Source organism: Nannobrachium achirus, assembly GCF_963921795.1.
Source record: "Nannobrachium achirus genome assembly, chromosome: 17".
NCBI lineage: Eukaryota > Metazoa > Chordata > Actinopteri > Myctophiformes > Myctophidae > Nannobrachium > Nannobrachium achirus.
Genome location: NC_137824.1, coordinates 25442850 through 25468555, shown reverse-complemented (window position 1 = coordinate 25468555; position 25706 = coordinate 25442850). Strand labels below are relative to the sequence as shown.

Sequence of the window (25706 nt, the reverse complement as noted above, 5' to 3'; positions counted from 1 at the left end):
AAAAAAAAAAAATTCTAATGGTAAGACGGAATTCATTTGTGACTTTCATCACGGCAACCACACTTTCTAGTTGGAGTAGATCCTACGTGTTAGATGGATTTAAATCCAATTTTTAATTTCAAGGACCCCCCCACCCCGTTGGATTTTCATTAGGCCACAGACCCCCATCAAACATATAATTTTCCGAATGTCTGTCTGTCTGTCTGTCTGAGTGTCTGTCTGTCTGAAACAGTGTTTCTCATCAGTGGCTGGAGCAATTGATCTGAAATCGCATCACCATTAGCATATGAACACACCTGACATAACTGTGAAGCCCGTTTGTCACTTTCACAAATCGTATGCTGTATATTAGCATTTTTATGGTGTATCTACTATCTATTCTGCATCTAGCATGAGGCATATCTATTCTGCATCTAGCATGAGGCAACATGTTTAACCAGCTGTGTGTGTGTGTGTGTGTGTGTGTGTGTGTGTGTGTGTGTGTGTGTGTGTGTGTGTGTGTGTGTGTGTGTGTGTGTGTGTGTGTGTGTGTGTGTGCGTGCGCGCGCGCAGGCGGGGGGGTGGGGTGGGGGGGGAGTGTCATGGCCCTGTTACAGATGTTGTCCAAAAATCATGCAGATCGGTACACAGTATCTCTATAGCCATTAAACGAAACGGGTATTTCTTACATTGATGCTCCTACATATTATCATGTAAGCACCAGTTAAAGTTACTTTCCATCCCTCATACTGTGTGCACAGTGCACCCCATAACCCACACACTGCACATCATTTCAGAGCTCATATCTTTGAACGGGTAAGGGCTAGTTAACTCTAATTGTACAAATCCTAACAGTTGTATAACTCTGTCCGTGTTCAAAATGGAAACAGTCTGTGGACCATTTTGTACACCATCAGAGTTGTTGGGGACTTGCGGAACGCCGCTCAAGGGCCCCACTTTGAGAACCACAAATTTAAAGATTTTAAAGGTTCGAGCTACTATAGAGTTTGGGTCACATCGCCGGCCTGACTGAGTCACAGTGTCTGGGGCTTTGTCACGAGTTCCCGTTGTCTGGAGATCTCGGTATCTGTCTTCTTCTTTCGTGTATCATCGTCCTTACCTGTGTCCCCTTTAAGCCCATATATGGAGAACCCTGATGTCACCTGTGTCCCCTTTATGCCCATATATGGAGGTCCCTGATGTCACCTATGTCCCCTTTATGCCCATATACACCGGAACGAGAACAATAGTGTGTTGCCTATAGCAACCACACTAGTAAAAATGGTACCTAAATAAGGGATAAAGTAGTAATATAACAATGTTTTTTTTTCTTTCACACAACTTTATTCATTTAATGTACAGCATAACAGTTCTAGAAAAAAGAAAAGAAAAATACTGGTACAATGGTTTCCAAGAACTCCCCGTCAATATTTATGAATTAGAATTAACGGCATAGATTGTTGTTGTTAAATATGTTTTATGACAGCACTGGTTTCTGTACATGGTGAGACAATTATAGTGGGCTGATAGAAAACATGCACGCCCGCACGCACACACAATCAAACCCCTACCTTGTGGCGACGAATAGCGGAAATAGACAATGTACAACTAATACTAGTAGATTGGCTATTTTTTGTTGTTGCTGAATATTCTTTACAATTCTGGACAATAATAATGATGACTGGTGATGATTTGATGATTTTGTGCAACCATGTTTAACATTTTGGACCTCCTCCAAACAGACACACTCCATGTGATGTTTGGCGATCGCTCAAGGGGGTCCCGGGCCACAGGTTGGGGACCACTAGGTATGAGGATTTGTTCCTCAGTCCATAGTCTCTGCTGCCGCCTCTCTCTCCAGCTCAGAAACAATGGACCTGAATGGAAGCAGCACAAAACAACATCAGTGGGATGGCCCCGGGTAGAACAGTGGCTCTCAACCTTTCCAGGCCGCGACCCCCAAAATAATCATATTTTAAAGCTATACTGTGTATAGTTGCTAAACTACCGGTAGTGGTCAGTCGCGGTATTGCTTTTTTCGTCCGTTTTTCGCCTGGAGTCGCCGCGGACCACCGCCGCGGACCACCGGAGCGGCGCCGCAAAACACCGCGACCGATACGATTCCTTAGAGGGGTAGAACGTAATTTTCTGAGCAGGATTTGGGGATTAAGAGGTTAAGAATCCTTCACCATCGTAAACAATGTAGCTGAGGGAGGCTACTTCCTGAAGAGACGCAGCACACGCTGTGATTGGCCGGTAGTGTATCATGTGTGCGATGTGATTGGCCAACGTATACACAACGTATACAGATGATGCAGATGACGTAATTTTGCCACGAAATCCGGTCCCCGGCCAGGATCATAGAAAACATATAAAGAGAAGGCTTTAGAAACTGAAAATAACGGGTGGGTGTTCTAAAACTTAGGACAATTTTAAGATTTGTTTTATAAAAAAAGTTACATAGTATAACTTTTAACTTCAAATCATCTCAATATATAGATCCACCTAAAACATTATAATATTGTGTAAAAGTACATTTAGATATTTCTTGAAACTTCCATATATTCCAGATACATTGCAAATGCAGTGAATTATTACTTTTTTGTTAAAACTTTGAATTTTTCTGGCATATAGCTCATGAATATCAAAAGTCCATGTATCCAAATATTACAATATTACACAAGACCACTCAAAACAAGGATTTATAATAGAGAAATGTCAACCTTCTGAAGTCAAAGTCACTTGAAGTCCAGTGGGAGGTTTCTGCAGTCCGTTATGATTTGTGGTAATAAGGCATCTGCATCTTTTTTTTTTACATAACATACATTTTTTAGATGGATCTGTATATCGCAAGTTATCGCAATAGAGAGTGCGCATGCATAAAGTGAATGGCAAATCGAGTGGCAAAGTTAGTTTAACGTTGTTTAGTGCAATCAGATAAGACTTTTCTGTTTGGATGTATGGGCTGTCAAGGCCAGAAAGCATAACCTTTTTGCCACTCAGTAGGTGTTCCCGCATAACTTCCGGATATGATCACGATATCATGTGCATACCCTCTATATGTATCAGTGTCGTGATGAATTGAACTCATAGGATCACAATGGAAACAAGTCCCCAGGACTATTTTAGCCTTAATGACGTACTGTTACCACGTGCCGTTTACATTTCTGATATATTTCTCATTCAATCAAATCAAAGCCTCCTTACCTCTGCTCCTGCGTCAGGTCAAACTCCTTCAGTGCCCGCTGGGCCAGGGTGGGCGTCGCCGGGAGACCGAAGGAAGCGGCGAACTGCACCAGCTCCACCGCCCTCTGGGGGGCGCCCTCGCTACCGCACACCGACAGAAACTCCTCCAGCATGTCGCCGCTAGAGAAGAACGAGACAGGAAGTCGGCACAGATTATTGGACAGTTCAGGATTGAGTCCAAGACGGAAATAGCAAGACACGGCAATGCCGGTTTATTTCCCGTATCTGCGTGACGGAAGTGGATACATTTTAAGGAGGCGGAAGGAGGTTGGAGTCTATTCATTTCCAATGGGAGAGTGAACGTGAACATAGCTTCTGAACCTTCCTTTAGCTCCACGGTCACTGAACTAAATATTGGACCCGATCGTTACAAGTCACATAATATTCCCAAAATGTGTGTGTCATGTACAAACATGATTAAAAAGTCTAAAGAACGAAATAAAAAACTTTAAAGCATGAAACATTGAAGGGAAACATGTTTGAGTGTCTCTGTTTGGCCTAATAACACTGGGAAGTTTGCGCTGTTCATACTCACGTAGGAACTCTGTTGTTAGCCTTGAAGCGTTGTAGCATCTCCCTGTGAAGAAACCAACACTTCAATGAACTCGTTGATTTAATAGATTAACAAACAATATATCAATGTATTATAAAATATTAGATTCATAATAGGTGAAAAAGTTAGCCAATGTACAAGCTCACAATGCATCACATTGTGAGCTTTTAGAACATTCCAGAAAGATGTATGAGTTGATTTGTTCGACACCGAAATGTTAAAATGCCATGATCAGGGTTCCCACACATTTTTACCAATTAATTTCCAGAACTTTTCCAAAACTTTTCCAGAATATTTAACCCGATTTCCAGGACTATATAACAATAATTCAGCTCAATAACGAGTCGCTTACTCCTATGCGCAATGCACAACAACAGGTAGTGTATGCCAGTGGTTCTCAACCTTTTCAGGCCGTGACCCCCAAAATAATCATATTTGAACTGGGGCACCCTGATGAGCACTAAGAGTTGAGGAATTTTGTATAACACAGTTCTATTGTGAAAATAGCCGATCTACATGCTCACAACGCCTCGCGTTGCAAGGCGTTGTGAGCATGTAGATCTGCTATTTTCACAATTTCTGACTCTAATATTTGACAATTTGGCCAATGTTTATTTTGTATTTTCAGAGGTATTAACAAAATCATTAACCAAAGACAATGCATAGCTATTTTTTCCAGGACCTTCCAGGACCCTTGATCAATTCCAAAACTTTCCCAGTACTGGAAAAATATGTTTCTAATTTCAAAATATTTCCAGGAATTTCATGACCGTGGGAACCCTGCATGATGGTGACAGCTAGGCATGTTCCTCACCAGGCCTGCGGTGTCCTGCTGGCTCGCAGCAGCAGTACGGTGATGTGGGACAGAGAAGAGTTGCTCCACTCCAGCCTGCTCCGCTCCCCCTCGTACACACTCCTCATGTCCAGGGCACAGGCTGCAAAGGACTGCTGCACCTACAGTATGCAGATCAGTAGTTCTCAACCTTTTTTTCATGCCAAGGACCCCCAAATTAATAAATATATGGGGGTGGACCCTCATTTGAAAATGTGTGTGCCAGGGATACCCCCCCCCAGAAGAGAAGATGTATAATAAATCATTCAAATTTATAATAATTATTATTAAATTATTAATGATGTATCAAAAAACATTAAAGAATAGCAGACGTACAAGTGTATATATGCAATTTCTTAATAGCCAACATATAAAATTGGTTATTGGAAAAAGTGGTCAAAATGATGCTGTTTAATGCTGGGAACCCCCTTGTACCCCCTCAAGGACATCTAGGAGTCCCCAGACCCCACTTTGAGAACCATTGGTATATAGATCAGTGGCTCTCAATCTTGTCAAGGACCCCCAAATTAACATGTACTACGATTCCAAGTCAGGAACGATGCACATTGGAAATGCATGTCCCACCTAGTTATGCAATATCCCACGTACCCGTCGTCAGAGTAGCCGTACCCATTTGTCTGTCTGTCTGTCAACATTCACGGCTTCACTACTCACCTCAGGACTGTGTTTATCTCTGGCCATCAGACCCAGCAGTTCTTCCACCAGTTCTGACCTGTTGTCATGACCCAGGGCCCTGATGTCTGAGAAAACACACAAAACAAAAACACTTGGTGTAGTAACCAATTACTGGTACTGGACGTGCTGGTAAGAAACCCTACTTCACTGAGAAATGATTTTCATATCCGCTCAACATGTAAGAATACCTAAACAAATAAAAATAATCTAGAGGGCAGACAGAGAGATTATCATGGCGTTTCTTTCCCAAGTACCCCTTAGCTGAAAGAGAGATGAAGCAGGGACCCCCCACAACCTTCTCATAGATTCCATATTGTTTAATCGTTCGACAGCACAATCACCAGTGTATTTTGGATTCTTGTCAATTTGTGTTAACCACTTGAACCTTCAATATAAACTTAAACTTTCACTCTGTACTTAGTCTGCTCTTTTTCCCCCCTCTACTTTTGCAGAAAATAAAGTTTTCTGAATATGGACACTGACTAAGGTTCAAGTGGTTAATATGTGTATTAAGTTTTACAAAGATTTGGAGGACCCCTTGTAGTAACTCTGAGGACCTCCTATGGGTCTCGGACCCCCTGTTGAAGACCCCTGTTTTATGAGGTTATTATCATTAATATGCTTACATTATGCTGTACAGTGGAGTCTTAATGCAGCCATGTGCAACAGCAGCAACATACTGACACATATAGTATAAGTGTATATGATCTTACCTTTCCATATGGTGGGCAGAAGGTCCAGGCGAGCGTCTGTGTCCACTGCCTGAAGCAGGTCCCTCATGCCCTGAGAGCTCGGGTAGAATCGCTGCATACAAAGAGATATTTAAGAACTCTTAACGTTCAATTAAACCAGTCAAATAGTAGTGCTGCATACAAAGACACATTTAACATTTAACTCTACATTATGCCCTGAGGGCTTGGGTAGTAGCTCTGCTTACAAAGACATTTCTCGTCTGAATCTGAGTCCAAGGCATCAGAGTTGAACATGACGAGTGCAAGGAAATGCTCAGCGCAATGCCAAAGCAGCTGGAGTTTCCAAAAAATATAAATTATTTATACATTATTTTTATTATAAATAATAATACAAATAAGTTATAAATGATTGAAAGAATGCGCTGCGCTCAGGATCAAAATAATAGTTGAGTGGATACGTTGTATGTCCAAAACAATTACTTTTCAGGAGATGGAAGAAAAGAAAACTTGTTCCAATGGATACGATGTAGTTAATATTGAGTCAAAGCCCTGGTTATTAATATTGGTTCAATATTTATAAAACACGCATAAATACTTAGCAAGCTCACTTGTAGATCTGCAATTTTTTCTACTGTTTGTGTGTCACTCTTGTACGCCCAAGAAGGGCATTCATTTTCACATCCACCAAAAAACTACTATGGAGATACAAGGTTTCCGGCAAACAGCGACGATATGGTATATACAGTATGCCCCAGGTTGGATACCAGGAACTCTAAGGCAAGGCAGCAGTGAACTGACCGAGGGGACAAGTTGTCGGTACCACTTCAACACCACGTCTATGTGCTCCATCATACACAGCAGGCTGAAGAAACGACCGCTGCAGAGAGAGACACACACACCAGACAAGGAAAACTAGAATAAAACTTGATTTTACAACTGCCATTACTGTAGAGCAGGGGTCTTCAACGTTTTCAGGCCAAGGACCCCCAAACTGATAGGGAGATGGAGGGGAACATTTTAGGAAAACATAATGGCTGCTAGTTCATGAATGCCTGAACGGATTTCCATTCGAATTTTTTTGTTTGAAAGCTGTGAGCAATCTGCACACACGTGGTGCATGATCTAGGCATGGACATGACATTATCAGTGCAGTATGAATTACATGGAAGTCTATGGAGACAAATGGCATATGAAAGTACGAAGGTATTTGCAAATGGCGGGGTATGTGTTAACTGAGAGCCAATGTCAATACTATTAATCTATCAATAACAATCTGTCAATTGCACAATAGTTATTCAAAAGAGACAGAATCATGTTTATTTTTTATATTTAACGCTTCCAGTGCCAGCCCCTAGAGGGCACCAAAGAATGCCAGGGTTTGTCCCATAGGCGAGCGCATTAGCATCCGGGGACTCACGTTGCAGTGACGCGCGTGCTCACGTTCGTGCACGTCATGGAAAGGTCCCGGATGATAATGCTAACAGAATAGCTATTCCCATTTTGTCATTTTAAAGATCATTTTTCGGCGATTTCGCCGTAAATAAACCTCGGCGCGCATCCCTAAAAACACAATCCAGAGATATGGGCCTCCAAAGATGTGGTTTTTCATTGGATTCGGCGGCGATTCGCGGCGCCGTTCGCGGGTAACGGCCGGCATGGCGGCCCCCGGATTTGGAACACTGGATTTTAAATTTAGGCTCAGACTTCAGAAGGCCTCGGATCATTTTATTAAAAAAGCCGAACATGTTCGGGATAGGCACACTGGACTACGTTCCGGAAGCGGCGCTGAACATTTGGTGAACATTGGGGGGCTCAAAAATGTATTTTAAACCATTTTTAATGGAATATATCGTCGGACCATGTAAAATGGCTATCTGGCTAGCGTAGGACGAGCCAGGACCACCCACGACTCTACAAGCAGCTCAGGGTAAGTCAATTAATAAAAAAAAAATTGTATTGGATTGAAATAAAGCCGAACATGTTCGGGATAGGCACAGAATGAGTTAAAGACAAATTACATGTTTTTCTTTCTTTTTGAGCGGTGGTCACAACGCTCCTATACGTGGCCGTGTGTGTGGGTCTGTCTGTCTGTCTGTTTGTCTGTCTGTCTGTCTGTCTCCGGGTATGTAGCCTGCAGTAACCTTTTCTGACCACACATGTTAAGGGAGGGGCGCTGTTGCACACACACACACACACACACACACACACACACACACACACACACACACACACACACACACACACACACACACACACACACACACACACACACACACACACACACACACACACACACACACACACACCACCGCTCAGTTCACACGAGTGTGATTTTTAAAATAGATTAGATACTTTTTGTTCCCCAACAATTTTGGAGACCCCCTGCAGTATCCCCACGGACCCCCTAGGGGTCGTGGACCCCCTGTTGAATACCTCTGCTGTAGAGAAAGAGACATAACAATAAATACTAACTGGGTGGATGGATGGATTGACAGAGCAGTGTGTAGGGTGGAGGAGGGTTGATGCTTACTAGTAAAGACTCTGCTGGTAGGAATTTCCCAGGAGCCTCCAGTTCTCCCCTACTTCCAGCAGGCTGTGCAGTCTGTAGGCCTGCTCCATGTCTTTAGTGTCTAGACACTGACATTATAAACACACAGTTCAACACATTGTGTGTGTGTGTGTGTGTGTGTGTGTGTGTGTGTGTGTGTGTGTGTGTGTGTGTATATATGTGTATGTGTGTGTGTGTGAGAGGGAAACAGACTTACTATTCTCATGGTGTTGGAGAAGAAGTGGACTGAAGAGACAAAGCAGGCAGACAGCAAAAGAAAACGGGATCAATATGACAGACTTTCTTTCCCAACTGACTGACCATTACATTTTGATGTTGTCCAGTGTATTTAACATCAATGTATTATTGTCATTTAAACTCTGTGTATTAAATGACAACACACACACACACACACACACACACACACACACACACACACACACACACACACACACACACACACACACACACACACACACACACACACACACACACACACACACACACACACACACACACACACACACACACAGAAAAACCTGTATCGCGGCCAACATCTAAAGGAAGGCATGCTGCCACTCAAAGCACGTCTTTTCGGGGGCTTGTCAGAATCTAGAGTGCGTTTGAATAAACAAACAACCAGAGGGCACACACCAGTGCGCTCTGTGCCTATATCCGAAGTTCCGAACGCACCCTGGGTTACGAAAAGACCCGCCCCTTTGATTGGCCTACTGAACGTTCCTTCTGTGACACACGCGGAAGCTTGCGTTCCCTAAAATGGCACCCGAGATACAGATGCCCCAGAGACGGAGGAGCCGTCTACCTTTGTATGTTGTCTATGCACAGTTGCACGCACGCACACGCGCACGCACGCACGCACGCACGCACGCACGCACGCACGCTAGAGCCCTGCAAGCCCGACGGGACCCGACCAGGGCCCGGCCCGCCAAAACGGGCCGGGCTCGGGCTCGTTTAGAAACTCACCAACGGGCCTAGGGCCGGGCCCGGGCTCAGAACCATGCTCGGAACATTTCGCGCTGTGAATTTCACACATGACGTCTCTGTATGTGCGCTTAGAATGGAGTGTGGTGTGTGTGAGTGAGTGCTGCCTGCCTGGCTCCCATAGCCTTCTAGGCTAATAGCCTTCTAGGCTATGGGCTCTATCCGTATCTACGGCTCTGATTGGTCGTGACATGAGTACATTAGCCAATGGAGAGCCGCAACGAGCCGAGGGCGACGGCTTTTCTTCTCACACACTCACACAAGTCTACTCTGCGACTCTGCGTGTACACATACACAGCGAGACTAGAACATTAGGAGCACTACTGTAGTTTCACCCATTTCACTGTCATTTCTCAAATAAATCGCCCTGTAATGATTCCCCGACCTCCCGAGTCCCGTATCAGTTACGGGATGCGTGCGTGCGTCTTTACTCTTTAGTACTGGACGATACTCTGTATTTTACGAGATGGCATGAAACCACAGGCGGCAAGCCGACAATAATATCAATATCTAATTGCTGTGAAGATATACAGTAACATAACAAACGGTGGGTGGAGGAAGATTTCTTGCGTTGTGATGTGTGTGTAATTACTTGCTGTGCTGTTGTGTTGTGTTGACTTCTTTCTTTTAATCAGAGCGCAAGATGAGCACAGCTATAGTATAGAGGGCTGTACATACGTCTCTCAGTCTCCGTCCTCTCCGACCATAGTTTTCGTCGGAAAGTTTCGACTTTCTGACGTGCGTGCAGCTTTCCGAACTCAAATTATGAGTAATCCTTTTCAGAAGTTGCAAGAGATGTCATTTTGTAGTTGAACTGGACCTTTCCGACGCAAATTTCGGTGGTCTGTGACAGTATGGACTCCCCTTGAGAGTGCAGCTGCAGCGCACAGCAGTGAAAGCCACGCACACAAATAATTAATTAATAATAAGGCGACGGGCTTCGGGCCGGGCTCGGGCTTTAAATAGCGGCACCAAACGGGCCACGGGCCGGGCCTGGACTGAAGTCCACGGGCCAGGGCCGGGCCCGGGCCCACATTTTAGGCCCGTGCAGGGCTCTAACGCACGCACACACGCACACACACCAATTACCGTCATCGGGGTCCTGGCATGTGAAGCTCTTCCCTGCCACCTCCAGCATGGTTTCTTGCAGTATGTCAGTGGTGTTGGTGTGTGCAGGGGTGGCTGAAAGAGGTCAGAGGTCAAAAGGTCAGAGGAAAGGCCAGCACGGCTTGGACAAAAACACAGTTTCATGCAAACTGGGACATGATCATCGTCGTTGTCGGGCAGAAACCATATTCTAACTGTTTGTGTGTGGGGGGTTTTTTCTTCGAAAATTAACGCTTTACTTGATCATAGTACAACACCCAGCAGAGGCTGAGATGTTTGCTGTTCAGCGGCAACAACGACGCAACACACAGAAGAATATTATAGCCCAATTCTGGTCAGATGGAGGAGGAGCCAGGCCTGGAGGCAACCCACAGTGCCTAGTGCCAACACCTGCTGCTATAGCATCTCACCAGCCACCTTCCCCACTGACTGTCTCCAAGTCCCCAAGAGACAGTGGGGGTAGTAGCACACCACTTGGGCGGGTCGCCTATAGGAGGGTGTCTGTTGTGCGAGACCCTCCAGGTAACACCAGTGATGATGTGTCCAAGTTTACATCGGTAGATGTATTTATTTACAGCGTCCCACAAAAGCATCAAAAGTAGCAGATTGAGGTTTCCATCCGAAAGAGACAATATTACATAATCGCCTCGTCGCAAATTAATAATAAGAGATCCCAGTTTTAGTTTTTTCCATAATAATCAGAATCCTTTCCATGTTGAAAAAATAATAATAATAATAAAATCCTACAGTTTCAAACATTTAAAAAAATAGACAGTTTACCTCTGTAGAAGATGGACAGGACATGTTCAAACGATGCCAGACTGGGAGCTGCACCAAGAAACAAACACACAAACACATCTACTTGCAGTGGTTCTTTTTCATATCAATGCTGCTTTACCTTTTTGGGGGGTTGCGTTTTTCCTTTTTTTACCCCCTTTTCCAATTAGGTGTGTGTGTGTGTGTGTGTGTGTGTGTGTGTGTGTGTGTGTGTGTGTGTGTGTGTGTGTGTACCAACCTATCCCCAGGGCCTTCATCTCACACAGTGTGTGAAGGCTCATGGACTTGGCTAAAGAGCCACAGCGTCTCAGAGCTTTCAGAATGGCGTTGAAGGTCAACAGGTTGGGCTGAACCTTGTGCTCCTTCATCTGGTTCAACAGCTCCTATTAGAACCACATTTAAATGTAAACTATTTATTTCAAAAGGGCAATCTCAAGTTCTCAACCTGAAATGAATAAAATGTAAAATCCCCCTGTTATTGTATTTGTGTTCTCAAGGTCATTCAAAGACAAAAAGAACAATGCACATGCTCCGTCTTTGGTCACAAACCAAAGACAGCAGTCATGAATAGGGACTTTGAGCAACGATGGTTTTCAGGACGGCTCCAGCTAGGCGGAAGTATAGCTGCTATGACGCAAATGTAATTAGATAACATGTCATGTAGACAAATGCCAGGCCATTATAGTCTGTATAGTTTCAAGGTACAAGGACATCAGTCTTACGGTAATGAGGTCCCATCTCTCGTTGTATTTCTCTCTGACCAACGGAGCAGCTACAATCAGTGCGTTGAAAAGATGAATATCACCTGGAGAGGAGAGGAGCCATACCAGTCAGTTGGATAATCACGTTTTAGGGTGGATAAGGAATAAAGTAAGCCAAGGTTCTCGTGCCATGTGGCCCCCAGAACAGTTTAAAAATCAGCTCTGGATTGCATTTTTAAGTTGCATTATTTCCATTTCCAATCTAGTCCTGAAAAGTTCACCCTGACAAGTACTTATTTACCCGTCAATCTGTTGTTGAGCATATCTGTGTAGATGTTGAAGGCTTTCACATGGGCTCCATGCTGGTAAGAGAGAGACAGACAGACAGACAGACAGACAGACAGACAGACAGACACCAAGGTTATTAAGGTTACCTAAAACAAGAACAACAACAAAATAGTCAAACAAAATTGGACAGGAGAATAAAAAGAAAATATGCAGGTGGATCAAGGGATACTTTCACACAAAAATGGAACTGGAACAATTTGTTATTGAAGCTGATAAATGGGTGATCTCTCGTGTCATGTGCAAACTGGTCCAACAGTGTCTAATGCACTGGTTCCCAATGGCCCCTTTTCCACCGTGGTTGAACTGGTTCTGTGCTTTTTTCCCGCCTTATTTCAGAGAGTTTCCCTAAAAGTTGGTTCTGAACTTCCCCGATCTACAAGCTCACAACGCGCTGCGCCACCTTGTGAGCTTGTAGATCGGCTATTTTTTGGCAAAGAGATTTGGGAGAGAGTGAAAAAAAAATAGACTGTATCAAGTACGTTATTTCCAGGTCTGTTTGACCAATTGCAGAGGGTTTAAAAGGTATCAGATATGCAACCTAGCAAATAAAAGGTGAATTGATCCCAGTGCATGAATATACGTTTATTGTGAATGCTTTTTAATCACGATAAACAATAATAGCGATTATCGTCCCATCCCTAACCATGCTGGGACTCTCTCCTACCTTCTACCACTTTTTCTAGTCACATGTTCAAATACTGGATTCTGATTGGCTAAATTCCGGAGGTTATGGCAGAACAACCGCCGCAGTTGTGTGAGGACGAGATCAATGCGCCTCAGTGTACATCCGGGGACTTCAGGAGGTAGTCGGAACACCTTTCCCCCAACCAACATATGACGGTCGTAGCGGTCCTATGTTTACTAACGTGCGTACGACGTCGCCGATTTATTTGGATCCAATGCAATCCGCCAACTTTAAAGCCCCTTTTCTCTGAACCTATGCCTTTCTGGAAGCGAACAGCCTCTATTTACGGCCGGAACGGTCCTTCTAACTGACGTTAGCTTAGCTGTATGCTAGACATCTTTCTCTGCATGGAGTTGGCGTCATCTGGTGGTGAGTAGAAGATGTTGTTTGTGGAACTATTTGCTGTCGTCGCGGAAGTTTTATAGGCAATAATGATTGTAACTTAATATCCTTGCAAGTTACAACTATGTGTTTTCTTTCATGTATACGGAAAAAAGTGGTAGAAAAGCTATTTACCACTCGGGGTCGGACATTATGCTCTGATAATGTCCTGTGTGAGGGTGTTATCGGACTCGGCTTCGCCTCGTCCGATCACCCCCTCACACAGGACATTATCAGAGCATAATGTCCTCTCACTCGGGGTAAATTGCTTACTTCACCATGCCTCTATGTCCCGTCCTAGACTCTTCGCCCTCCTGTCCACCAAACTGTGGAATAAACTCCCCGTTGCACTTAGAACAGCAGACTCACTCCCTAGCTTCCGCCGTGGTCTGAAGACTCACCTCTTCAGACTCCACTGTGGCCCAGAGCACTTACCGTAGCACTTGCCTACCCTCAATGACCATACATGTAATTTAGATATCCTTTTTCACATGTTTCAGATGCTTCACCATGCTGTGACTCTCTCCTACCTTCACCATGCCTCTGATCAGGGCAGAGTAGCAGGCTGTGTCTCTCTCTGGCAGCAGGTTGAAGATCCTCTCTGCGTGGCTGTCGTTCTCTTTCCACGGCAGGAGGTCTGAGGCCCGACGCGGCCTGCCTCCTTTCCTCCTCCCCCCGGACTCCTCCTGAGCCTGGAAACACACACACACACACACACACACACACACACACGATATTATGGAATCCGTAGGAGACGCGTGCGGAAGGAGCGCTTGTTTTCTGTGATGACGATGGAGGTGCGCCGTCTAAGGCGACCTTGATCGACGTGAGACACCGCCGAGCGAGCGGCAGTGAGCGAGTCGCCGTGTGCGACGGTCGCATGAGCCGACTCAGCGCCGTTACCGAGTTACGTGCCGTTATGGACAGAATAGTACATTTTCAGCCCCCCGACCGCGCGGTCCAAGTGAACACAGCAGAGTGCTCCCGACCTCCGCTCCAGCCAATTACAAGCCGCGGATTCTAATTTATTCAACCCTGTATCCAACGGACTCCATTATCGCCACACACACACGCAGGTTTGTATTACCATACTTGTGAGGACATTGACGTTTTAGGACAATGATTATTTTAGTATTTTTAACTTCTAGTTAGTCTAATGCATATTTTATGCATATATATTATGTATAAATCGTGTTTTACTATTAAACCATGAGGCCGATCCTAAAAATGCCTTCTAAATCCTGACCTAGGTTTTCTGAAAAACGTTCAATATGCTATATACTGTACTGTACACAGCAACAACTACCCCAAAAGGGGTTCCCACATTCAGTGGCAGCCACGCCTACTAATGGGATATAAATGGATGGGAGGGTGGGAACATCTCACCGTCTCCTCCGTCTCGGGTCCTCCGTCTTCCTGCACAGGGTCTCTGTCGCCATAGAGACAGATGAGGTCCAGCAGGTCATGGGTCGTCTCCGAGGAGATCACTGTTCCTGGAGATTTGGGTTGGCAGACAACACCTTTATGACATGCACTTGTGTGTGTGTGTGTGTGTGTGTGTGTGTGTGTGTGTGTGTGTGTGTGTGTGTGTGTGTGTGTGTGTGTGTGTGCGCGCGTGTGTGTGTTTTACTTGGAATAAAGCTACAATAAAATCTGAAACGTTTTGTCAGGCCAAGTCCTGATCTGTGATTTGTGAAAACAGCATGAAAGGAATCCACCCCCACACTTTTGCTCCATTTCCTAAACGATTCTAGATTGTTGAGCTGTTGTCTCTCTGGATTAAAAGCGTCTGCTAAATGCCTAAACTGTAACTGTAATTGTAGTTTGACCACTGCGACGTGCTGTGAGCTTGTTCTTGTAGATCGGATATTTTCGGTGCGTGATAGAGGACAAGCTGGCTTTCATGGACTCCAAATGACTGAAATCAAGTCGTGCCGGCTGACAAATGAAGGCTTCAGCGTTAGTTTATGCAGGACACAAGAGTCAAGCCCCGTCCAGCTGTAGTCAGCTGCCAGTCAGCTCTTTTCCTATTCCTCATTCACCTATCTGCTGGTCATTACATCACCCTGTCATACTCCAATCAAAGCTCTTCAGCTCAGTAGGGAAGGCTCCTTTAAATACGGCTCGCTTTCTCTACCCATGCTTGGTCATCCGAAGCTCGGATACACGCTGCTAGCTGCCTCCTCCACCTTTGATCAGTCTGGCTAAGCTCAAATACTTGTGATTACGTCCGTTGATTTAAGTTATAAGTCAATCAATATATTGCTATTGCTCTGCTATTGTATCCCTAATCCCTATGGGGGTCTTGCTTAGTGTTCCCTGATTTTGCCTAGCAAGCGTGCATGTACACAATTCGGGGAACATCTCAGAATGTGGATCCCTTTAACGCAAAGATTAACTCTATTCCATTTATGCATTGTATGCAATAAATGGTTAAATCTACTTTGACTTGAGTGTTCCTGACTAAACTTGAGTCCATCCATGTTCTTACCAGCTTGCAGCAGTTGATCATACATGTCGACGGCGGCTGTGACTTTCCTCAGGCTGATCCTCTCCTTCAACGCCTCCTCACTCACCTCCTCCAGACCCAGGGACACTGTGTCTGGCATCAGACACTAGTACACACGCAAACACATACACGCACAACCACACAGAGACAGCAAGGAAATATATCATTGCTTGTCTTGTCAACAAATGTTTACGTTTTTTGATTTATTTGTAAATGAACGCCCTACTTGATCCTACTATACTGTCACACAAAAGCATCAAAACTTTGCGACGTGTTTTGAGCTTGTAGATCTGCTACTTTTACACTTATATATGCCTAATTGTTCTTGTTGCAGAATGGCGCCCCTTTGTGTATGATTAACGTAAATGTAGGTTACCTGAAAAAGATATATATATATATTTTTTACAATTTTTATCCCACGGTTTTGCAACCCATTTTCTCACCCAGTGCCAACTACCTAACCTGTAGTCCTGGTTTCCACTCTCCCCCAGCCGCGCCAGGGGAATTGTGGAGCACCTGGCTGGCTAGGGGAAGGTAGTATAGAAACCAGGACTACTGCATGTTTTTGTGAAGGCATCTACCCTGACACGGGGAGAACATGCAAACTCCACACAGAAAGGCCCTATCGCCAACCCCACCTAGGGTGTCGGCGCCTGAAAAAGATCTAATGGTAATGTGAGCATTCTATTCTCTGTGTTTGTGTGTTTGTGTGTTTGTGTGTGTGTGTGTGTGTGTGTGTGTGTGTGTGTGTGTGTACGCTTGCATGTGTGTGTGTGTGTGTGTGTGTGTCTCTCTCACCGGTATATGGGGCTCAGCAAAGTCTTTGGTGAAGAACTTTGGATTGGTGTTGACAAAGTATTTGGCCGCAGCTTTGCCGGACTCCTGAGAGAGAGAATACAGCTTCTGCAGAAGAGAGGGAGACAGACAGACCGACAGATAGAGACAGACAGACACAGAGAGAGAAATGTAGAAAATATTTTGCTTCACCTGTACTTCCACTACATCCACTCTACATGCCATAGACAGAAGACAACAGATACAAAAATGTCTAGACAGACAGACAGACAGACAGACAGATATACTGTATGTAGCTTGACATGTTCTTTTGACATACAAACTCTGAAGATGTCCTTGGGGAGAGGTAGGGGTCATCCTGGAACTGGTATGGATAAGCTGTGTGGTCCTAGAGTAGGGGAGAGAGAGGACATTAGCCTTACGCACACTCAGATCAGCATCACACATACAGTACAAAGTTTAAGAACACAAATAATTACCCTGAAATGAGAGATGGTAGTGTGTTGTTGCTATATGCATTTGAGCTGCAATTTATCGTTTTAATTTTTTTTTAAAACACATTAATGAAAAATCAATGCCATTTCTGAAATGTCCCATCAACTTTAGTAGGAGTATAAAAGAGAGAATAACACCCCCCACCCCTCCCACATTACAGACAGACAACTAGACAGACCATGCTGACAGTAGAGGACAGAGCTTTCAGTACAGCGTCCTTGCTCCTGTTGAACGAAAACAGCAGTTAGGACCACCATAAAAATAATAAGACAATTATTGTTATTATATCTCTGATATCATCATGAATGTAATTGGGACATTTTGGCATAATGCTAGAGTAAAGAGCACACAGTGACTGACAACACCAGACAGACACATACCATGTTTTCTTCCTGGGAATGACAACAGTGTCTGTGGACTCTGTAAAAGCAGAACAATTAACTGGCTTCACTTACTTATCAAAATGATTATTGCCCGAACTGACCGATATATCATTTTGGCCGATATAACGGTTAAATAAAAAATAAATAAAACGTTCAGTTAATGTATTTTGTTTTAATGTTTGCTTGTTCATTGTAAAAGTTTAATGTATGTATACTTCTAGCTATTTCTTTATTGGTATTTTGTTTGCCTATAAGTTCAATGTTCTGAATTCCAGTTTATAATCTTTTTTTGCAAACATCAGTCAAAAGACTCAAAACATAATGTCGTACCAGTAAGTAGTAGCTTCAACTGTCCAAGATCGGGATTGGCATCGGAATAAAATAATTGGTATTGGTTCGGGCTCAGCAAATGATAAACACTTTTTCAACTGGACAATATATCCAGTTCTCCAATATGATAAACTATGTGTCATTTTGATTGATTAATAGACTGTGTTTTTTGTACCTGTTTGGGCCGTGGCAGTCTGTTGTCTCGTGACAGGACTCCAAACAAAGCTCCTGGAGGCAACAAAAACACAACAACAACAATTATTATAATAATAATTGTTAACAACAACGTTGTGAATTCTTCTGTTGAGCCCATGAACATGCCATGTGTATTATCACAGGTGACACCACCTATGTAAAAGTCCATACATGGGTATTCCCACCTTTTATGCCCATAAGAAGATCCCAGTGATGTCATCAATATATAATCCCTGGCCAGATGGCCAAGACATGGCCCATATCTGTGTGGCTGGTTCAGATACTAGGGATCTCCATGTATGGGCATAAAAGATATTGTATGTTGTGAACTTGTGATGTCATGGGAACCACTAATCCATTTTATGCCCATATATGGAGATCCCTGCCTGATGTCATCAATATTAAGCCCATATCTAACAGGACTTCATATGGGGATGCCATGGAGGAAGACAGCCCATATGTGTGGCTGGTTCAGACAGGGATCTCCATGTATGGGCATAAAAGGGATGTACTATATACAGTACATGGATCACCATATATGGGTAACTGGTCCGATATACATCAGAAGTCGCATGTCGCCCTGAGGCGTCTTACTAGTATTATTACTATGAATGACCTGAATTTCAATCAGAGGATGCTTGCTGTCAAGAAAAAAAAAACACATCACACAACAGTACTGTGTCCCATACAGCTGCATTTATTCCTACTGTACGCCCAACACATATAACACCAATTACAAAATAACAACCACAACACAATAACAAGTGTCCTACCTCAGTTGGAGGTTATTTGCCCTCAGAACTCTGCTGTTATTGTACAGGTAATGTCCTACATGCCTGCCTCCCATAGCCGCCATGTTGGAGCCACCACACTGAGGGCATTCTGGGAGGACTGAACCAAGTAGCATTGGAAACCGGGAGGTGGGGGGGAGGGAGGTGCTTGAAATTACGTTGTCAATTTAGTTGAGAGGATTACATCTGTTTGTTGCGAACCAGCGGGTAATAATAATTAACTAAATTAACATAGCTATGTTCAAATGTTACTTGTAAAGTTATATTGTTGAATACTTGTTTTCATAGGTTCATTCCCCCCCTTTGACTTGAAAATAGTGGTACGGCCTGAGTTGTGCCTCGTCCTACGACGTTGTCGCGCAGGGTAACTTTTAGCCGATCTGCAAGACCACAAAGCGTAGCATCCGCGACGATTAGTGGTCTTGTAGATCGGCTAAAAGTTACCCTGCTCCACAACACACAGCCACACACCACTGGACCCACGTGTGGTGAGAGGAGGCTTCATTTATGACAAGCTATGACTTCACGAATAAATAAATCCTAACAAAAACACTATAATAAATATTGTTGAACAACAATGATGTTCGGCAAAGACGTGCCATGGAGGCGCCTGGAGAGCATGTCGTTTGGCATGTACACTGCTCAGGAGATAAGGTGAGAGTTAATGGTTAGCTTCAATGCTAAACAACACTACTACGTTGTACACATGCAGTTCATAAACAGTGTGTCTGTCTGTCGGGAACGTGTGAGACAAGTCCAGACATGCCTTCAGTGTGACTGTGTGTGTAGTAGGCAAAACAAAGTTATGATTTTTTATTATTATTTTGATTTCACCAGGCTGCTTTGTGCTAATATCCCCAATACAGAGGCACAATCAAGTACAGTGTTTCTCAAACTTTCAACTCTGGAACCAAATGGACAATCTAGTGCAGTGGTACTCAAAGTGGATTCCAGGGACTCTGTGGGTTCCTTTATGGGGGTCTAAATTGACCCATACAAGTCTAACTATACATGTCAGATATATATATTCTATCAGAGTAAGGGGAGACCTTTTGTAAAAGTTTGAGAAACACTGCAAGTTCATACTGCAGTGTAGCCTGCATGCTGTTATGGAATGGATGTCCCACAATGCTGCAATGAACTTGACAACAAACAATTTACACCAAACCTCTGTCAATTATGCTTCTATTAAACTCATGCCAGAATGCAGTTGTTGTTTGAAACTGATGACATGTCCAATACAGAATACACAACGTTTACTGGTATGATACACAAGTGATGACGCAGGAACGTGTATGTGTAGTACCTCTGCTTTGTCACAAGATGGGGCGCTTTCCTAACACATTCCTCATACTTTGTGCACTCAAATTCATGTTGAGAAATAGCATACTCTTATATTGCATTTAGTGCATGTGCAAATTGCAAACACTAGATTTGTTTTAACCTGACGAATCTAGGGTTGCAATACCTCCCATAGGAATTCAATGCATCAAAACTGTTTTTTTGGTATCTGTATTAAACAACATCAAACTCACCAATAGATGGCAAAAAAAAAAAAAAAATGCAATTTGAGGCTTGTGCATGTAGTGCCTTTCCTGAGCTCAAACTTAAAGTGCTTTACAGAGCAAGAATAAAGCACAAGTGCTTCACAGAAAAAGTACAAATAATTAACAATAGCAAAAAAGAAAATTAAAAACATAAAAAAAAACATTCAAATAATAATTGTAACCAGTCAATTTCACTCGTTAATATTGACCACCACATGTGTATCGTCGTGTCTCCTGTACAGAAAGCTGAGTGCGAAGCAGGTCACGAACTTCAGGTTCCTGGACGGCGTTGGGAACATAGCTGCTAACGGCCTGTACGACCTGGCCCTGGGTCCTTCCGACAGCAAAGAGGTAATATTAATTAACACAGGGTCCCCACGGTCATGACATTCTTGGAAATATTTTGAAATTAGAAAATAAATAATAATAATAATAATAATAACATTCTCCAGTCCTGTAAAAGGTTTGGAATTTAAGGGTCCCGGAAAACTTATTTGGCTATGCATTGTTTTGGGCTATTGATTTTGTTAATAAAAAATAAATAAAAACTAGGGCTGGGATGCGATTAAGAGTTTTATCGAATTAATTACAGGCTCTGTGATTAATTAATCGCAATTAATCACATTTTAATCGCACATCAATATTTGACCTGAGAAGCATTTTTTTTCAAGTAAAACTCATTTTGTTGTACGAGTGAATCAACAAATGAGTTTTTTAAATCTAAATTTCGCATCCACTGGGCCAAGCAAATCACTCTGATCGGCTACTTCTCCCTTTGTGTTTGTTGTCTCTTCTTGGTTGGTGCATCGCTATGATCGGTATGCCCGAAACTGAAGGTTCTGTGGTGCAAAAACTAAGTGCGATTAAAATGAGTTAATTTTTTTAATTGCGTTAATTTTCAGGTAATTAATTAATCGCAATTAATCAGTTAAAGTCCCAGCCTTAATAAAAACATGTATAACATTGCACAAAATATGCAACATAATATAAAACTACATATTATGTAGTTTTTTGCAGAATGGGCTGCGTTGATTGCAGTCTCATGTGTACCTGAGGTGACAAAAATAACAGATCTCAACAACACAATGTGCTGCTGATCCTACTGTAGGTGGTGTAGCAAAAAAATGTGGCACGAAATTTGTAATGGAATTATTACATTCTATATTCTATGCTTTTTTTTTAAAAACACCTCACCACATAGGAGTAAGAGACTCATTATTGCATTGACATTATTGTTATCATAGGCCTGGAAATTGGGATAAATATTCTGCAAACATTTTGTAAAAATGAATGTTTGGGAACCATGTTGACATTTTAAAGGAGTAGTTCACTCCCAAAATGACTTTTATTTTTCCTATTGATTACTCTTACCATGGAATAATATTTTTTTGTATTTGTCACATTACTAAGACAAAAAATTGAGTTCAGTGTCATGAATCCAAAATACACTGATGATCGTGCTGTCAAACAATGAAACAATATGGAATCTATGAAGAGGTTGTGGGGGTCCCTGCTTCATCTCTCTCTCAACTACTACTTGGCCTGAAAACGTTGAAGACCCCTGCTGTATGGGAACTACTCTTCATTGTTATTCATGCTGACGCCTCTGTCTCCCCATGGCCTTAACTGTTCTTAACCCTGCTGCTGCTATTTTGGGCATAGGTGAAAATGTGAAAAAACTGGACTATAAAAAATGTTGCATTTTTTATAGTCCATACCGATGTGTTGCAGTGAAAATAGCGATGCGAGTCACGAGATGCTTCCTAGATTGACTATTCTGGTTCCTGCAGGTGTGCTCAACATGCTGTCAGGACTACAACAACTGCCCTGGACATCTGGGACACGTGGAGCTGCCACTGCCTGTCTACAACCCACTGTTCTTTGATGTAAGAACACACACACACACACACACACACACACACACACACACACACACACACACACACACACACACACACACACACACACTCAGCACACACAGCACACACACCTGTTCATAACCAGCAAATCAACTGTAAAGGCAACCGGATCAACAAAAACTTGCCAGTGAGGGATATGGCGTGAAGTAAAGCTCTTCCCAACGCGTGATGCAGTTGACAGTAACCAGTCTTAAGTTCTGCATTTAAAATGTTTATTTTGAAACCAGATGATCAAATTGGCTACAACATCAATGATGGTAATGCATGGTAATTATCTATTGTTTTTCTTGCCTTTATTTCCATTCTCTTCTCTTCTCTTCTCTTCTCTTCTCTTCTCTTCTCTTCTCTTCTCTTCCCTTCCCTTCCCTTCCCTTCCCTTCCCTTCCCTTCCCTTCTCTTCTCTTCTCTTCTCTTCTCTTCTCCCCCTCCCCATCAGAAACTCTACCTGTTGGTGCGTGGCTCGTGTCTGGCGTGCCACATGTTGACGTGTCCCCGGGCGGCGGTGCACCTGCTGCTCAGCCAGATGAAGCTGCTGGACCACGGGGCTCCGCTGCAGGACGTCTACCAGGCAGAGCACGAACTCAACCAGGTGTCTCAGAGGGGAAGGACTGGGCAGCATGACTTTAACCCATTTAGGCCTAGAATTATTGACTGCTTTAACCAGTGAAAAATAGCAGATATACAAGCTCACAGCGCGGCACCGAGTGCCGCGCTGCGAGCTTGTAGATCTGCTATTTTTGAAAAAGTCGTGAAAATGTGTGCAAATCGTTGAATATATGTATTTTCTAAGCGAACGTTTGTAACTAAAATTTTGCTTCTGGGGGGGTCCCTAGAACTAGATATTTTGAGATGGGGTCCATGGCCAAATAAATATCATTTTGGGGGTCCTTCACATGAAAATGTTTGAGAACCACTGACATAGTAGTCTCTGAAGAACAGACTAACTGAGCTCCAGTTAAGTGAAAAGGACCTTTTCTTTGACGATGGCTAGCCAGATAGCTGACATAGAAACATAGGTTGCGATTACGTGCAGGATTACTTGCACGTAATCCTGGTCTCAATAATGCGTCCCCCTGGCCAGCCGGGGCGCCTGATGGAGGGGAAAGGAACTGGTTGGAATAACGTGTTCCTTCCACGGATTACATAGGCAATTGGCACTGGGTGAAAAAATGGGTTACAAAATTGTGGGAAAAAAATTATAAAATTTAAAAGAAACATAGGTTTTTCTAAAAACCTTAGAAGGATTCAAAAGACACTTATAGAATCGGGTCAAAATTCTAATTTTCACGATTTTTCAAAAATAGCAGATCTACAAGCTCGCAGTGCGGCACTCGGTGCCGCGCTGTGAGCTTGTATATCTGCTATTTTTCAATGGTCAAAGCATAAAATAATGATACACAATAATGTTTACCCGTTTTAAATCGGTTAACCCACTGGCACTGGGTCCCAAACAGTGGGTTGGGACCCATTTGTAGGTCGCTTGTGGGGTTCCTTTGTAGGGCTGTCGCAATTATTACATAATCGTCTAATCGCAATTATTTGTGATGGAGCCAAATATCTAACCTGCCAGATATTCAGAAACGCCTGGCCAGCTCTCGCCAAGCGCTGGAATCGCACAGTGAGCTTGTCACAGAGGCTTTCACACACAGCGAGGAAAACCTCTGTGAGCAAAGCCCGATCTTGCGTCTGATCAAGCCTTATGCTAACAGGATTGCGTGTGTCTCTGTTCAGTTCCTGGAGAAGAACAAGAAGGCCAGTGGAGAGGAGATCAGCCAGGTGCTGCAGGAGTTCACACGGAACATCATTGGAACGACCAGCAGAGAAGAGACCTGCCACAGCAAACCGGTCAGTATAACCTGTGTTCCAATGTCTGTCCGGACTGTCATTGGTCAATTCACCCTTTGTCAAGTCCCACCCCATGCCATGTCGCTCTGTTACTAAGTGGGACAAAAAAGCCAGGGAAGACTATTTTTATAATGGAAGTGAATGGGAAAACAAGATTTTTCATAGCCTCATTATTGCTATTTAAAGTACCAAAAGAAAAACATCTACGTGATATTAATAAAAAAGGAACAAAAACGTACAGTAGTTACATTGCAAAACAGGGGTTTTCCCCCGGAAATACATGTTTTAATTAGTTTAATCCTTTGAAACAGGCAGAGGGCAGAGAAAGAGAGAGCAGTGCATCTTGGATGACTCGCACTGACCAGGGAGTTGTGGAACTATAGGCAACAACTGTATTTTAATTGTAATTCTGCCCATTTAAAATATATGTACCCAATCGAATATCTTAGTTACATCGATATCGTTCATGTGAACTAGTTTGTTGAAGCTTATTCATTATACTTATCGAAATAGCTATGACCGCGCAGCGCCGTACTGCGCCGCGGCCATACCGCGCATCACCGCACCGCGGTGAAAGAACGAACTGCATAACTCCACCCCCGGTAGCAAAAGTGAATGATTTTTCTGGTTGGCCAGTCAGGGACCAATCAGAAGGCTGACAAAGGGTGAATTGGTGTCTGTCTGTATGGCCAGGGTCACATTGACCAAGCTTCACGGGACGCTTAATGAAATTAACTCTTAAATAACACTGCTTACTTCACACTGGGTGTGATTTTTATTGTTAATAGTTTCATTGGTCAGATATTAATAAAACCTACATACAGACATGACCACTTCTTAAAAGTTTTCAAAAAAACGTGTCGCATTGCATCATGTTTTGAGCTTGTAGGTCTATTTTCGGCTTTAGGTTTATGGGTGAAAATGGTATTCATAAAACTCGGCATTCCTAAAATGATGAGTGTGTGTGCGTGTGTGTCTTCTTCAGATTAAACACCTGGTTGAGATGCAAGGCAGTCTGATAAGCAAATTCTGGAGAGTCAACATGACCCCCAAGAAATGTCCCCACTGCAGGTAAGGGCAAGATGATTTCATTCATGATCTTTGTGAATTCTACCCAGCATGCCCTATTTATACCTTCACTGTGACACATTGCTCAGTTTACACCTGAAGAAGGCCAATGTAGGCCGAAACGTTGTGTATTTTTTATTCCGCTCAATTAATACATTGATTTGGGGAGCTTTCAGACAGTGTGTGGACCTTCTCTTCTTTTCTATTATTATTTTTTGGTCCAGCACCTGTCGCAGTCCTTTTGGATGTGCGTGTATCCACAGACAGCCCAAGGTGATAATA

At 43.3% G+C, this 25706-nt stretch overlaps 2 protein-coding genes across 2 annotated transcripts in view; one reads left to right on the top strand and one right to left on the bottom strand.

Moving 5' to 3' along the window:
* Positions 1-1316: 1316 nt before the first annotated feature.
* Positions 1317-19115, bottom strand: ptcd3 (pentatricopeptide repeat domain 3). Its single transcript, XM_080746289.1, has 23 exons — positions 19028-19115; positions 18235-18287; positions 17727-17766; positions 17525-17570; positions 17171-17239; positions 16855-16959; positions 16039-16162; positions 14934-15040; positions 14078-14239; positions 12435-12495; positions 12155-12237; positions 11671-11815; positions 11436-11483; positions 10638-10730; positions 8764-8792; positions 8529-8635; positions 6797-6875; positions 6020-6110; positions 5286-5371; positions 4593-4732; positions 3761-3802; positions 3187-3345; positions 1317-1856 (listed from the first exon to the last, which is right to left on the bottom strand). The coding sequence occupies exons 1-23, from the start codon at positions 19108-19110 to the stop codon at positions 1805-1807; spliced, it is 2004 nt and encodes a 667-aa protein (XP_080602415.1). The 5' UTR covers positions 19111-19115; the 3' UTR covers positions 1317-1804.
* A 456-nt stretch (positions 19116-19571) lies between these two features.
* polr1a (RNA polymerase I subunit A) overlaps positions 19572-25706 on the top strand; it is a 76973-nt gene continuing 70838 nt past the window's right edge. Inside the window, exons 1-6 of the mRNA XM_080746637.1 lie at positions 19572-19699; positions 20835-20943; positions 22383-22478; positions 22948-23100; positions 24243-24356; positions 25342-25427. Coding sequence (XP_080602763.1) covers positions 19623-19699; positions 20835-20943; positions 22383-22478; positions 22948-23100; positions 24243-24356; positions 25342-25427 — 635 coding nt within the window. The 5' untranslated portion in view covers positions 19572-19622. The remainder of the gene's footprint in view (positions 19700-20834; positions 20944-22382; positions 22479-22947; positions 23101-24242; positions 24357-25341; positions 25428-25706) is intronic.